The sequence below is a fragment of the Spermophilus citellus genome (genome assembly GCF_964194105.1).
Source record: "Spermophilus citellus genome assembly, chromosome: 16".
In the NCBI taxonomy this organism is placed as follows: Eukaryota; Metazoa; Chordata; class Mammalia; order Rodentia; family Sciuridae; genus Spermophilus; species Spermophilus citellus.
In genome coordinates, this window is record NC_138196.1 from 54270274 (window position 1) to 54285658 (window position 15385).

General features: G+C 32.7%; 1 protein-coding gene across 16 annotated transcripts in view; it reads right to left on the bottom strand.

The window, feature by feature from the left end:
* The window catches only part of TENM3 (teneurin transmembrane protein 3), a 606711-nt gene that overhangs the window by 281779 nt on the left and 309547 nt on the right, over positions 1-15385 (bottom strand). The window contains exon 1 of one of the 16 annotated variants that reach the window (XM_081269529.1): positions 1680-1870. The exons of the other annotated variants lie outside the window; for them this stretch is intronic. Within the exon in view, the coding sequence (XP_081125655.1) occupies positions 1680-1722 (43 nt within the window). The 5' untranslated portion in view covers positions 1723-1870. Of the gene's footprint in view, positions 1-1679; positions 1871-15385 lie in introns of those variants that run through there. 16 annotated transcript variants of the gene reach the window in all.

Here is a 15385-nt window from a genome sequence, read left to right on the forward strand (position 1 = left end):
AGACTGGCTTTGAACTTGCAATCCTCCTGCCTCAGCCTCCTGAGCCACTAGGATTACAGGCATGTGCCACTGCACCCGGCTGAAGCATCACATTCTAAAAGACTGTTTTTAAAGGTTCTAAGAGACACATTTAAATTCAAATTTCCTAGAATTTTTATGTTGTTACATAGCATCCATTAAAAGTAAATTTCTAATATTTAGTATGGTTGGACATAGTTTTAAATAGCTGTAAATATAGAGTTCCCAACATACTTAGTAAAGAATATGGAATTGCTTTGGAAAAGTCACAAGCTTCCAAACATCTGTCAACTATTTAATGTCACAAAGACTACATTTTTTCCTGTTTATTCCAATGTATTCTACAATATACTTTATTAGAAAATCCAGAAACTGGCTATTTTGATTCAAGTCTCAAAATGGGCCATTACCTATTAAAAATTTTAGCTACCTATTTTGCATAATAAAACCTCTTTTAGTGATCCAGGAACTGCTTCATATCCTAAAACATGTAGCCTCAATTTGGCCTATCTTACAGGTTTTTATAATAAATCACAAAGCACACTCAGCAGGAGCTGCTCTGTGAAAATAAGTACTCAAGCTTGCATTTTAAGAGTTTCAACTGTGAATAGATAGACAGATTTTTAATGAAGCTACAATTGAGAAAGGAAACAAAGTAAATAAAAACAAGTAGCTATGCATGGCACTAAAATTTACAATGACTATAACAAGCAGAAATCAATCAAATCTCTCTCTAGAACGATCTCCATTTCGTACAAAGCACAAAATCACTTCAGTGAACCGACAACAAATACTAACCCAAGATAGACATATCAACTAATTAAAGGCTGATTTCCACAACAGAAAAAAAGCAGTTCCTGTTTATAGGTGTCCAAAGACATTTCTTTTTTCCTCAGAAAAACGTACTCTTTAAGTGGCTTGAATAAATTTCTGTATATCATTTATGTAAAAGGGAGAGAGGGGGAAGCAGGTAAAATAACATTCCTAGACCCCAAATAAATTAGCTCTGTTTAAAAGGGCAAGACTAATTCACTACTTTAATGGTTTCCATTAAGCTGGAATAGTAATATTAAACCACTTCAAACTACTGGCAGAATACGAGTAAACCAAGAACAGTGTGACTGGCCCCTTTAAAAAGGGGTCTGGACATAACACACAAACTTTAATTCCATCATGCAATAAGAAAATACTGAATAAATTAACTTTTTCAAAGGGCCATTATACCTTAGTTCCTCATTACAGATCTCATTACAGACTGTCTTTACAATGCTCACCTGACAAAATCATGTAAAATGCTTAACTTCTAAGGTCAGTCTAAATAAGAGAACAATTCTCCTATTTATAGCAAAGGAGCAACTTTTCTCATTTAGATGTTTAAGCAGCTAACCCCTGAGTTTAATGTAATTAGGGAAGGGATATTCAATTTACAGTATCCACAAGTAATGATAATTAAATTGATCCAAAAAAGCTGTTGGTAAGCATAAGATACCTTTGTAATTACATCCCGTTTTCAAAATGACTTTAGTACTGTGAACTTGAAGCATTTCAACAAATGAAGGCCAAGACACATAAACGAAAACTACAGTAGCTTAAAAGCTAGGCTGTTTAACATAATGAGCAGCACTACCAGAGGGAAATCTCAAGAACATTCTATAACTCACCACGACAGCCTATGTTTTCTCCTTTCCTTTCACAAAAATCCATTAAAAATATGCAAGACAGTCTTCATTTTTCACCAAATCAATTCTTCATTAATACAATCTCTCTCTTTTTTTTCTTACTTTTAAAGCAAAGTAAAGAACCAGTTCCCTTATTTCTCTATTTTGAAGTGGAATATCACTAGCTTCAGTTTTGCGTTTATTTGAAAGAACAGACGAGAGCTATGAATATGAAACCATTTTCCCTGTGAGTCCTGAAGATTAGCTAGGTCAGCATTCCACCAGGACCAAGGTGAAAAATAAACAAATAACCGTGTTCACAGCAGCTGCAGCGATCAGTCTCTGGAAAATTATTCAGGCATTATGAGAAAGACGATATTAAATGCTGCCACTTGCAGCTTCACGGCTCTCTGAATATTCGCATCAGAAAAGGATGAGCACTTAAGGGGTATCATCAGAGAGCTCGCCCATCTGAGCATCTTCCATTAAGTTTTTGTCTTAAAGGAGGAAGGCGGGAAGCTCTGCCTGACAGGCAAAAGGCTTGTCATAATTCATTAATATCACAGCTTTGCTCAGGTTTCCTTCAATGAAGAAGACAAGAAGCCTATGAAAAAGTGCTGAGCATACAACTTCTCCAAAGATGCTACTGTAATAAACTTGGTACCTCTTGGTCCTCCTGCACTGGAGGCTAAAGATCTTCAATAATAAGTACTTCCTCTGAAAAAAGAGGAGCTAATAAACATCCTCTCACTATTGTATAAACCAATAACTTCTGCTCAAATTCCAAAAAGATAGGTTGAGATACAATTTAAAGGAGCGCTAAAATATGGAAGTTTTAAAAGCTGTTAGTGCTATGAAGGCCTAACTTCAAGTAAAACACAAACATGTTAAATTGAGGCAAAGATTACAGGTCCTAAAAAATGATAGAGAGGCAAGATAATGGAATTCTCAATGCTGCTATTTCTTCTGACAAAATTATTTTAAGGGACTGTACAGAAACATCAATTCTATGTGATTTCAATTAAATAAGCAATTTAATGTAAAACAGCTTGTATGACAAAAAACCTTTAGTCACTAGTAATAACTATCATATATGGATGTCTTTTAATTTTCCTCCCCACTTCCTGATTAAATCCCTACAGAACCAATAATCTAGTTAGGTTTCCTCTTTCTTTTCATTTACATGGCAAAAAACAGGAAATTAGGAAACAGAAGAGTAATAGGCCTATCTGCAAATCGGTAGAAAGCATTACAACTAGTTACAAAAAATGGTAGCAGTAAAAGGGGAATAGTATAAGGACATGCATTTCAGTTTTATTAATTTTACTTTATTAATTTAAATAAATAAAAAGTTAATTTTTATTTATTTTTTAGGTGTAGTTGGACACAATACCTTTATTTTATTTATTTATTTTTATGTGGTGCTGAGGATTGAACCCAGGGCCTCGCATGTGCTAGACGAGTGCTCTACCGCTGAGCCACAACACTAGCGCTAGATGTTTTATTAAAGAATACACTGAGGATAGGTATTATATATTTTTAAACATCAAAATCATTTTTTATAATTATAGGTAAACACTTGGTGTTAGTGAAGCAATTATAATTTTGTTTTCATAATTGTCATTAACTTTATTTTAAACTCTAACTTAAAATATGATAATATCTATTATTTAAAGTGCATGAAATCAAGACTTAGCATTAATGTATATAATGATCATAAAATGAAGGTACAATCTAACCTCCTGAACAGAAATCAATAATGGTATTTAATGACTTCATGAGGAAAATAAATGACCCTCGCACCCTTAATGGATTAATGTCAGTTATGAGCAACACAACATCACATAATGCTGACACAGTCTCACTCAAAGTGGTATCACTTTTCATATGAGTGCCTTAAAGCCTTATCAAAGGAAATTGTGTTTTAATGCTATTTCGGATGTCATTTTTGAGAGGATTTTTACAATCCCATTTCATAAAGCATAAAGCATGCTCTGAATTGTTACAAGGAGCTTTTGTCATTGGCACATACACTAGGTCACCCTTTGAAAGCTTTCCAACAAAATGAAATCCTAAATATATAAAAAGGATAACAATTTATAATATTACTCAAACAACTAGTTTATTGTAGCTTGCCTTCTTTGAATACATATTCTCTTAATGTTACTCTCAGAATGTTCCTTTTTCTTTTTCCTAGATAAAGAAAGAAGCCCATGCTACATACATGCATTGTGGCCAAGATCACAACACAAAACACAAGTGCTTCAAAGACACTTATAAATTGCTTGATGATCAAAGCATACAAAAAAGGAAGGCTCAGCAATAAATTGATATGCAGCTATTAATTTGTAAAGTCATTAAATTTGTTGGGAAGTTTAAACAAGGAGGATTTTTTCATCTAAGAACTAACTGTCCTTCTCAAGAAGGAAGAATGTCATTGCTCTTCTCCTTATGGCATCAAATCATAGGAAAATAAACTTCTTGAAAGATGCTAAAATACCAAACCTTATAGTATCATCTGTATAAAGTTTAGTTTCCCTTTCAACTATTAAAAAATGAAAATACTGAGCATAATGAAATTAAGATATAGTAAATATGCAATACTTTGGATTTTAATTGCTATTAATTATTTGAAACCAATATTAATATGAAAAACAAGGATATTATGATGCAGTAATTCCGTTTATTATTATTTTCCCCAGCATAATTTAAAATTCATTTCTGACTGATTCAGCAGTCCCCAAGCAGAACTTCCAGTAACCTCTCCAAAGATTTGGCACAGATGAGAAGTTCAGAATAGGAACAAATGTGCAATGATGTTCTGAAGGTACTACAGTTATTTCTAAAAATAGCAGGGTTTCAGGTTTTCAGTGGCTTCGGATTCTCAAGAAATGAAACTGAAAAACTGTTAACATAGAACCAGGAAACTGTAGCTAAAGATTCCTGACTGACATGAATATTACTTCCTTTATCCCAAAGGATATAATAACTTCTCAAGCAAATGTAGCATCATAATTAGTTATAATTGACTTTGTCTTTTAATTTTTAATGCAATCTATAAATTATGGATTGTTGTGTCAACTGGAAGACAGTTTTTGACACCATACCATATTATCTCATTATTGTAATCAAAACCAAATTCCTTATCGGGGTAACTTCACAGTCTGCTACATTTTAAAATAATTTCAGGAAATGGTAGCTTATATTTCTGAGCCACATTGCATAATTTTAACATATGCTATCATAATTCTAATGTGGCTTTAAATACTATAAAGATTTGTAGTACTACTAGGTATTAAAAAGAGCAAAATTAGAAATACAGGCTTATGAGAATTCCTTCCTTCACTGTCCCTCATCTTGAGAACCACGCTATCTGGGCTACCTGTTTTTTGCTCTATACTCTGCCTCTAGCCCATGTTCTTCCTTTAGTTCAGCACACCTGCTGGGTAGATGCAATCCACTGCCATTCCTCTGAAATTAATGGAATGCTAGCATTTACCTGTCTTCTCAGCCACTCAGCAGGTGCACTTTACCTGGAACATTGGGAATCAGTGAAGCAACTGAAAGGGAAGGATTTATTTCTCTCTTTCCAATTACTGTTCTGAATCCCAACTCCTTTCTTTTTACTTTACACCAATGTCCACAGCAACACCTGCTGACAGTGTAATGCAATACTATTGCGACTTCCCCCATGTCAAATGTGGATTCTGTAGGTGTCCCACATTAGGATCTATGGTAAAGAGTTTAAAGCTACAAAAAGTATACCCTTGACACTTCTTATAATCAACTGAATACAATTCACATTTAAAAGATTAAAAGATTGTAGAAAAATAATAACATAATTTCACTGTGTGTTTCACAAATTTCAATGCACTGTACAAGTCTGAAAATAGTACTACTTACCACTATCATTTGGACATTAACATAATACACTGATAAAACATAACTACAATATATGAATATCTGTACATATTTAAAACCATGCTAGCAGGAGTTAGGGCTGGGGTGTAGCTCAGTGTTAGTACATTCAAGGCCCTCCCTGAGTTCAATCCCCAGTACAACACACACACAACACGAGTTGTCTCTCTCTCTCTCTCTCTCATACACACACACACACACACACACACACACACACACACACACAAAATGAATCGATGCTTATGGTCAATGAGTTCAACTAGAATTTATAACTTTTCTACAAATATATATGTACATGTATTAATTTCCTTGCACATTTTCAAGTAATGAAATTAAGCAGGGACTCTATTGTTTAACAATAACCCAAAACATATATGAGGTGAAATTCATTCATTCATATGATAAACATCCATATATCTCAAACCAAACCATGATAAAATAATTACCAAAGTTTACACAGAATATTTGTCCTGCAATGGTATTTGGAGGTAATATCTAGCCTTAAAATTTACTTTGCTATTTTAAAAAAAATATTTACCATGTTATATTTCAAAGGAAAACTTCATTATAAATCTTTATTTGCAAAACAATATTTCAAAACCAAGAGCAGGCTTCCTAAACCTCAATACTGAGGTCAATAAAATATAAGTTCTTGTTGATTTACTAGAGTATTCTGAAGTAGAAGATATAAAGTACTACACACATTTGCATATGTTAAATTCTCTTTTTACTCAGAGTTTTTTTATGTGTGTGTGTGTACTATGTGCACTATTCTGGAAGGTCAAGAAGAAAGATAAGAAAAACATGAGTAGGCATAACACAGAAACTGCACTGGATGAAAAAGGTTCAGATATAATGTCTGCTGCTCAGCATCACTTTCAGTGTTGATGTTCTAACACCAACAGCTAGAAATGTAAGCTTAGATGCCTCAAATACCACCAAAGTGGTTAACATGTCCCTTTACTTTGTAGTAATGTACCAGGAACAATTTCTGAAACCCTATCATTTGTAAAATCATTTAAAGTGTATTTTTCAAGCCATTCTTTAGCATAACTAAATTAAATGATGGAGATATTTAACTTCAAACAACAATTTAAACACAGCACACATCATTTAGTTTTCCACAAAATCAAAAGGTATAACCAACATGGTGTATACCAGTGTTTTCCCTATAATATCACATTTTTACACACCATACACAATATAATGTTTGGTGAGTTCTTGATTCAGAAGGGCCAGCAGAGGAGAGCACTGGGGAATGATGCTATCCAGAGGAGGGATAAAAACAGAATTGTAAAGATAAGTAAAAGTACCTCATATCACTGAAGATATAGAAATCATTCGTAGAGCAACCCAAGTAACTCTTATCAATCTCAGATGGTTATTATGGCTATTCCAATATGACAAAAATAAAGCTTTACCTTTGAAGAACCCTCATTTACTAGAAATACTTGAATATTTACAAAATTTAAAAGGTTAAATATTTTCCATAACAATATACTACTGGTAGTCAGGAATTTCTACTATACTACAGTAAGAATTAAAGGATTTCACTTGTGCTAGGTGGTGACTTCTTGATCATTATCATCACCTCACTGTCTGATATGCAAGAATGGAAGTAGAAAAATGGTTTCCCAGTTTCCAAAATGGAGAGATGACCATGGTGAGGAGCCTCCAAATAACAGTGTGAGATGCAAAAAAAAAAAAAAAAAAAAAAAAAAAAACCCAAAATATTATGCTCTGACATGAGTACTTGGGTTCATAAGCAAATTATAGGTAATATAAGATTTTATGTAATACAAATAACAATGTTATTGTGAGTGAAAAAAGTGAGATTTACTTAAAATGAAGGCCACTATTGTGTTCACTATATTCTATAATGGGAAAATATATTTGGAATCTTCACCTCGCTAGCATTATAGACTTGCTCTTTGAAAAGTATTTTTTAAAATAAGGACATATAAGGCTATGGGAAAGGGCAATAAAGATATCATAAAATGATCTTATCTAGTAATGTTGGTTGCAGACTTCCTATATAAACCAATTTGTTATATTGATAAATGAGCTTAAACGCACTGTACTTTTAAAATATTTGTGGTATTTGTTATATTGGGAACGAAAGTGTTATAAAAAATAACTGGGACATTAAAGAGCATCTAGTCTAACCTCATTTCAGATAAAGACAAAAGGAACTTTGCCATAGGTTTGCATAGATACTTAGTGGCAAACTAAAAACAACTATAAAAATAAAAAAACCCTATAGTTTATTCTACACATAGATTCCAGATTCACTGATGTTTATGATACATTGCTACACAGTTAACTTCTTCAATGGAATTCCACTGTTTACCAGAAAGTTCAAATTCTTAAATTTTGAACTTGAGGTCTTCCATGATCTGGCCTTTTTTACCAAGTTCAAATCAAACCTCTGGACTGGTGCTAGGTGCTTCAACTTATTTTTAGAATATTCTTCTCCCTTTCTAGATGTCTAAATCATTTACACCTTTGAAATACATCTCTACTAAAGTCTTTTCTGATCTTCTGAGCTGAGAAATATTCCTCTCCAAAACAGAATTTGATCTTTGTTCCTTTTTAAAACATTTTTTACCTTGTGTTCTGTTATCTGCGTTTTGTGCTTCCCTATTATTAGACTGTGCTCCTTTGTTAAGGCAACATTTACTCAATCTCTACCTACTAGGCAGAGTGATCTTTAAAGAAAAATCAGACCATTTCACTCCTTGTTTAAATCCAAACTTCTAACCAAAACCTTCAACACCGCCATGATTTAACACCCCTTCCTATCACCCCAATTCGCTCCAGTCATTCTCTGTCTTATTATTCTGCAGCCATATGGACCTCCCTGCTTATCGGTAACACTACCAATTCCTTACAGGGTTTACCATAGACTACTCCCTTCTACTCAGAATAAATATTCTTTTCCCAGATCTTTGCCTGGCTGGCCCATTCTCATTTTGCAGATCACATGTCACCTCCTCAGAGAGGCACTCCCTGACCACACTATCCAAAGATGACTCCCCCATCACTCTCCCTTGCACCAACTGTTCAACTCCACTGCTCTCATGCCCTTCCATTATCATGGTTTATCACTTCATATGTAATCACTGCTCTATTATCTGGTTCCAGCACTAGCATATAAGTTTCATTATAGCAGGAATTTGCTTATCTTGTTCAGTGATAAATTACCAAATAACTAGTATAGAGTAAATACCCCAAAACTGTCAAATAAATTAAGAATTTTTCTCCTCATCTCTTACCACTCTTGGTATTGCACTTCAGCTATCTCAGTGATGTAAATGAGTATTTGTGTAAGAAAGGAGGTAAAGAAACAAAAGTAATGGCAGGCTAGTTTCCTATCTTCCATAGCACTGTGTTTTCATTATGTATAGTTCCCCTCCTATAAAATAGTTAATGACTAAGAACATTTGCCAAATTGAATTCTTAAGAATTTTTATAAATATAAAGATATAAAATAACTTTAATGAAAAAAAAATCCAAAAATTGGAAAAAAAGGAAGAGAGAGAGAAGGAGGATGAGAGGAATAGGAGCACAGCAATGTTTTGCTTGGAGAGCACACACTGTCATCTTTACTGCAAAAGAATTTTGGATAATTTGTAAGTGGTAAGCAAAGGTTTTGTGAAATTATGTTAGTCTGTTACATGTGAAGAGAAAACCATCAATCATTTCAACAGTACAGTGTTCTTACTCACACTTAACTCAATAAAGGTTGGGTTTTCTTTCTATTAAAGTCTAAATATTTTATACATGCCCACTATGTGACTTGGCATATTTCCCCCCATTCTGTAAATCCACACAAACCCAGAATTTTTAATTTACTACTAAAATAACCACAGCTTAATTCAGTTCTTAAAAGGACATAACACTGTTTAGGAAATTTCCATTCTAAATCATTTTAAGCCCTAGTAATATTTTTCTGGCAAAACTAATTATGAAATTGTAGCTTTGGAGATCACATATACATAAAACAGAATGGATTAAATTTTTAAGGATACATTTTCCTTTTGCTCATTATAGCATATTATAAAATATGTAAGATATATTATCTTTAATAAGATTTCATTCTTTCAAAATGAAATTATAGTTCCAAAACTCAATTTAATATGTTTACTTATCAATCTTAGAGTCTCCCTTTACCTTAAAGATAAAACTCTTTCCACTGCACAAAAGAAAAAAAAACTATAAAGAATTCTAAATGTATTATGTCCATGAAAGCATGTATATATAGTAACAAAATCATTCAAAAAATGAAAAGAATACAAAAAGACATTTTAACCTCTGAATAACATTTATGTAACTAGAGGTATTTAAAAGTGAAAAATTTAAACATTCAGTGGTAAGGGATAATAGTTTAGTTGGAGAGCACCTGTCTAGCATGCAGGAGACCCTGGGCTCACTCACTAGCACCACAATCAATCAATTAGTAAAAGCCATTGCAAAACATTGTTCTAATTCTTCTTTCCTCCTCCTCTCATAACACTGACTTCTGTCCTAGCATTCTTCCAGAACTTTTAACTTATTAATGCTTTCTGGTTTGATATTCAGATGCAAATTACATAACTTTCTTTATATAGTCTCCATTTTAGATCACTCAATTAAAAGTGAAAACCTTCCTCTTCAAATAGTTTCTAGATTAGTATTCTATGGCACTGAACTCTTCTAGTTATCCTATTTCTGATTTCCTTCCGGGGTATCTGGTATTTGCCAATTTCTTATTTCCCCTTGAATTTATGATTTTCATCCTGTATTTGTTTTCCTGGTTTGATTCTTCATATGTCTTCCTACACAAAATAGAAGAACAATGCAAAATTGACAGCAGAAACTTAGCCATGCTCTCTAGAATTATGTTTAATATTAGAATATTATTTGTGTGCAAAATTAATTTACATATGGAACCTATCAATTTATGAAATTGAAGCTCTTTATTTCCCCTCTTTATTTCTTCCCCCAGAAGAACTTCATCTTTTACCTTGGAAATTAAGTCCATCACCATATCATATCGTTTTGTTTTCTCTTGTCAGTACTTTTTAGACCTCTCTTTTGAATTTCACACTTCTGTCTACTGATCTGTGATTTCAAACCAAACTGTTTCAACAATGCCTCCTTTAAGATGTTAAATCCCATTCCTTTGTACTTATCAACATATCCTCTCACATCAATATCCATGTGTTTCTCAGAGCTGTTTGTCCTTAGCTAGCAGCAATTAATCATTATTAATCTGTATTTGCATTTGCCATATTATCCAAAATACACATACTTCCTCACCAACATACAAATCTATGTCCCTAGTCTCTGCATAGCCTAGCTTTAAAACTTACTACTGCCATATGTAATTTCCTATTTCAAACTATTATAGAGTTACTGTTATATTTAGTCCAGCTGTTTAAACACTCTGTATAATAAACTGCATTTCATAAACATTTATGGAACACCTACTATGTGTACCCAGTAGATTTGAGAATAAAAGCTTACAGAAATCCCTTGAATCACATTTAAAAATACTTTAAGCCTTTATCATGAATGTTACCTCTATTTAACTTTTTGAAAGTAGAGAAAAAATCTCATGTTTTACATTTTGTAAAACATGAATGCCCAACCAACATGTTTATCATTAAAGGGTCACTATTTGAATTGTATTGGCCAGATTTTTTTCTAGTGATATATATGATTAATGAGTATACAAAGTTTATAAATAGTCAAAATAGAACCGCTGTTAATTTTATTATCCATATCAAATGTACATTATTTCACATTATGACAATGAAATTATATATTATTCTTTCTTAAAAACAGTTTTTAAACCGTACAACCTTGATACATGATAGTTAGAGTTAATTCACTCAATGTGAATTCAAAGTAAAGATAAGGAGACTGAGAAGGTAAGACAAAAAATAATAACAATAATAACCAATATTTAGAATTATCAGGAGCTTTCAGTTCAGATATTCTGCCATCAATTGAGAGAAACATGAAATCAGGCTATGATGTTGATTTGTAGCAACCAAAAAAGGACTTTCTATGGCTGATTCTTTTCAATATCACATTCCACGTCCCAGTGATTCCCTGATTTCTAGAAACTATGTTCAAGAATCAGAGTTAAAGGAAATATCCACTATGTATTTCTTTTAATATTACTGACACTCAAAACAAAGTTAGAACACAGGGAGAAGTGAGATATACATGAATTACACAGAGGAAGAGATTATGGGAACAGGAGGCATGAGCTCTATCACAGAATATGGTTTTGCTTGTTTTATTTTACCTGGGTGGTACTGGATCTCTTCCTAGCTTTAATAAATAATACCATCTAGAAGATGTCAGGGAACTAGATTTATCATGAAATGATTTTAGAACTTTCAAGTTCCTTAAGGACAAGGATCACCTCTATTAAAGCATGTCATCTAAAATAAGCCTGGAACTCAATTGTACAGTCCTCATCCACATGGCTGGAAACATTAAGACACAATCCAGGCAAAGGCTCTGGGCTCTCCTGAAGTAAAAGTGCAGTGTATAGATAGAAGTTCTTCTAATGCTGAATTTTTCAGTGGCTTTTATGATCCTGAACTGTACATGATCCTTTTACTGCCAAGATTTTTTTTTTTCTGATTTACTTTGATCAGCCTGATTCTTTTTGAGAGTAACTGTTCACTGTATAAGTATATATCTGAATATAAAATTCTATTGCTAATTGTGTCAGGGATTGGTAGCTGTGAACCCAAAACTACATATTCCACCTTCCAAAAATGGAGGTGTCTTGGGATGCAGCCTGCAAGCCAGCTAGTATAGTCAGTCCCCAAATTACAATGGTTCAACTTCACAATTTTTCAACTTTGCAATGTACTTTGAATATCTTTTCATTGATTACAATATGTAGTAGTATCCTTTTCATGATGCTGGGCAATAGCAGAGAGCTGTACCTCCCAGTTCAGCCATACTATCACGAAGGGAAATAATCACAGCAAACTGTGTTGGTAAGCTATGATGCTTGGTGCACTAAATGCATTTTCAACTAATGATGTTTCCAATGTACAATTAGCTTATCAGGATCTAACCTTACACTAAGGAGAGAAGCTTCTTCAGTTTCCTTAATCCCTTGAAATTTAGAGCTTACTTATTACAACAGTTAGAGTTTCCCCCACAAAAATAAATTTAAAATAATTCTTATGAATGGAATGCTACAAAGTAGGAACATTGTTCTACCTCAAAAATTTTTAGAAAATTATATTTAAAAGCCTTAAATAGCTACTTAAAGACCTTTCAGCGGCTTTTTTATTATCCCTGGAATATTAACCAAGTACCTCAGTTTTCTTTATAAGGGCCTTTCTGTTTCTCCTCTCACACTCTGCACTTACATGATTTGAACTTCTGAATAGCTGCACAAGCTCTCTCCACGCTCCAGCTCTGTCCCCTCTTCCTCACACACATCCCTATCCCTGCCTAACTTCTCCATGTTGCTCAGGTCTCAGCTTAAGTACACCTTCCTCCACCAGTTTCCCTGGAGTCCCCTGAGATGGGTTAGTTGCCTATTCTCTGTGTTCCCATCCAATCTGTTCTTAATACTGTCAGAACTCTCCTGTCCCTCTCCAAAATGTCCTGTGTGTTTTATGAACAGATGACAAACACCTTGAAAATAGTGTTTTGGTATTTTTTTTTTTTTTGTCTTTCAGTAACCTATCCCAATGGCTCACATACTTAACACCAGTACTTGCTTTATAAAAAAAATTTCTATTTTAGTATATTGCTTTAAAACCTAAAAAATACCCAAATTTTAGGGGGAAAAAGTTATATGAAATTCCATGTTATTTATTTATTTTTTGCTTCTCTGTTCACTGCTTGCCTCCAGAGCAAATAAATCAAACACTGAAAAATTAGTGAGACTCCAGTGAAAGAAATTTATTTATAATTATTAATTAAACTTATCAATTGCTTGTCAGGACTGAACTTGGATGCAAATACATATATTACTGGATAGGATTGCTGAATTTATAAATGATATTGTTTTGGGGAGTATGAAGAAAAAATATACTGTGAAATCACCTGAAATATTCATTTCTATATTTACCATTAGGCAAAGTGATGACTGCCACTCTTATTTTTAAAATTAACCACTTAATACTATTTAAGATGTAAATGAACCAATAAAAACTACCTCTTATCCAATATCATCAATGTTGATATATTTGTTACTAAGGGAAAAATGTTATATATGTTTTTGTTTCTCCTAAAAATATTAAGTGGTTAGTGTTATCAAAGCCATTTTTGCACCCATTACCAGGAAATATTGATTATATACCAAGCCACAAGTTTTTCAGTATTTTCAAGGAACTTAGTAGACCTTTATCTATACCACGTGTAAAATAAAAATATATTCTTGAATGTGTTTGAATTATTAATATAGGAAACTGAAAAATCAGAGTACTTAAAATAAAAGTATTAGGTATATTTCTAGGTTAAAATGAAATATTATAAAACTTTGAATTTATGGCTTATACAATGAGGTATTTGTGGCACATAGATAATTTACCACTTGAAAATGGTAATGGTAAAATGATAATATTTCCATTATCACAATAAATTTTTTCAAAGTTAATTTGTCTTATAATTCCTTAAAAAATTCAAACATGATACAAATGCAAAAAGGTTTGAAGATCATTAAGCCTAAATCACACATGGTCATTGACTCTAATAAGGACCAATTTTGCATAATTTTAATACATTTTGAAATGGTTACCAAATCAAGAAATAACACAACAGATTTTATTTAGTTCACATTATTTGCTTTAAAAAATATTTCCTAATTTTTTTGTGACTTATAAAATTTTAGAAAACATTTTCTGATGTAAATATACAATCAAAATCCTATTAAAAGGATAATTTATATAAACTAACTTTTTTACAACTTCCTTTCATTCTCCCCAAGCATTAAAAATAATAACATGAAACAAATAAGGTAAAATATTACTACCGTTTTATCAGTTAGAAAGGGGAAAACAAATATACAAAGCCTCTACAACTGGTTCACTCCATAAACCTGAGAAGTGGTATGACAATAATTCACAGTATAACTTCTGAACCATATTGAGTGGGTTAAATTCTAGCTCCACTATGGAATAGCTGTGTAATCTAAGGCCAACTACTTAACCTATCTTTTCTCTTTTAATTTAAATTTTTAATTTGTTTTAATTTGTTATACATGACATAGAATGCATTTATGCACTTTGATATACATAGATGGGATATAATTTCTCATTTTTCTGAGTGTACATGTTATAGAATCACATTGGTCATATATATATATATATATATATATATATATATATACACACACACACACACACACACACACACACACACACACACACATACATAGAATAACAATGTCTGTTTTGTTCTACTATCCTTTCTATCCCCCCCCCCAAAAAAAAGGTCCTTCCCTCCCTTCACTTCCCTCTACCTAATCTAAGTTAACGCTATTCTTTGGTAGTGCCCCACCACCCTGCCTTATTGTGAATTAGCATCTGCATATTTGAGAAAACACCCTGTCTTTGGTTTTTTGGAATTGGATCATTTTGCTTAGAATGATATTCTCCAACTCCATTCATTTACTGGCAAATGTCATCATTTCATTCTTCTTTAAAGCTGAGTATATATTCCATTGAATTAACCTATCTTTTTACCTGTGTTTCATTCAAGTAAAACAGATGATACAGGTGGATATCATAGGACTGATGTTAGAATTAAATGCATTAATCTAT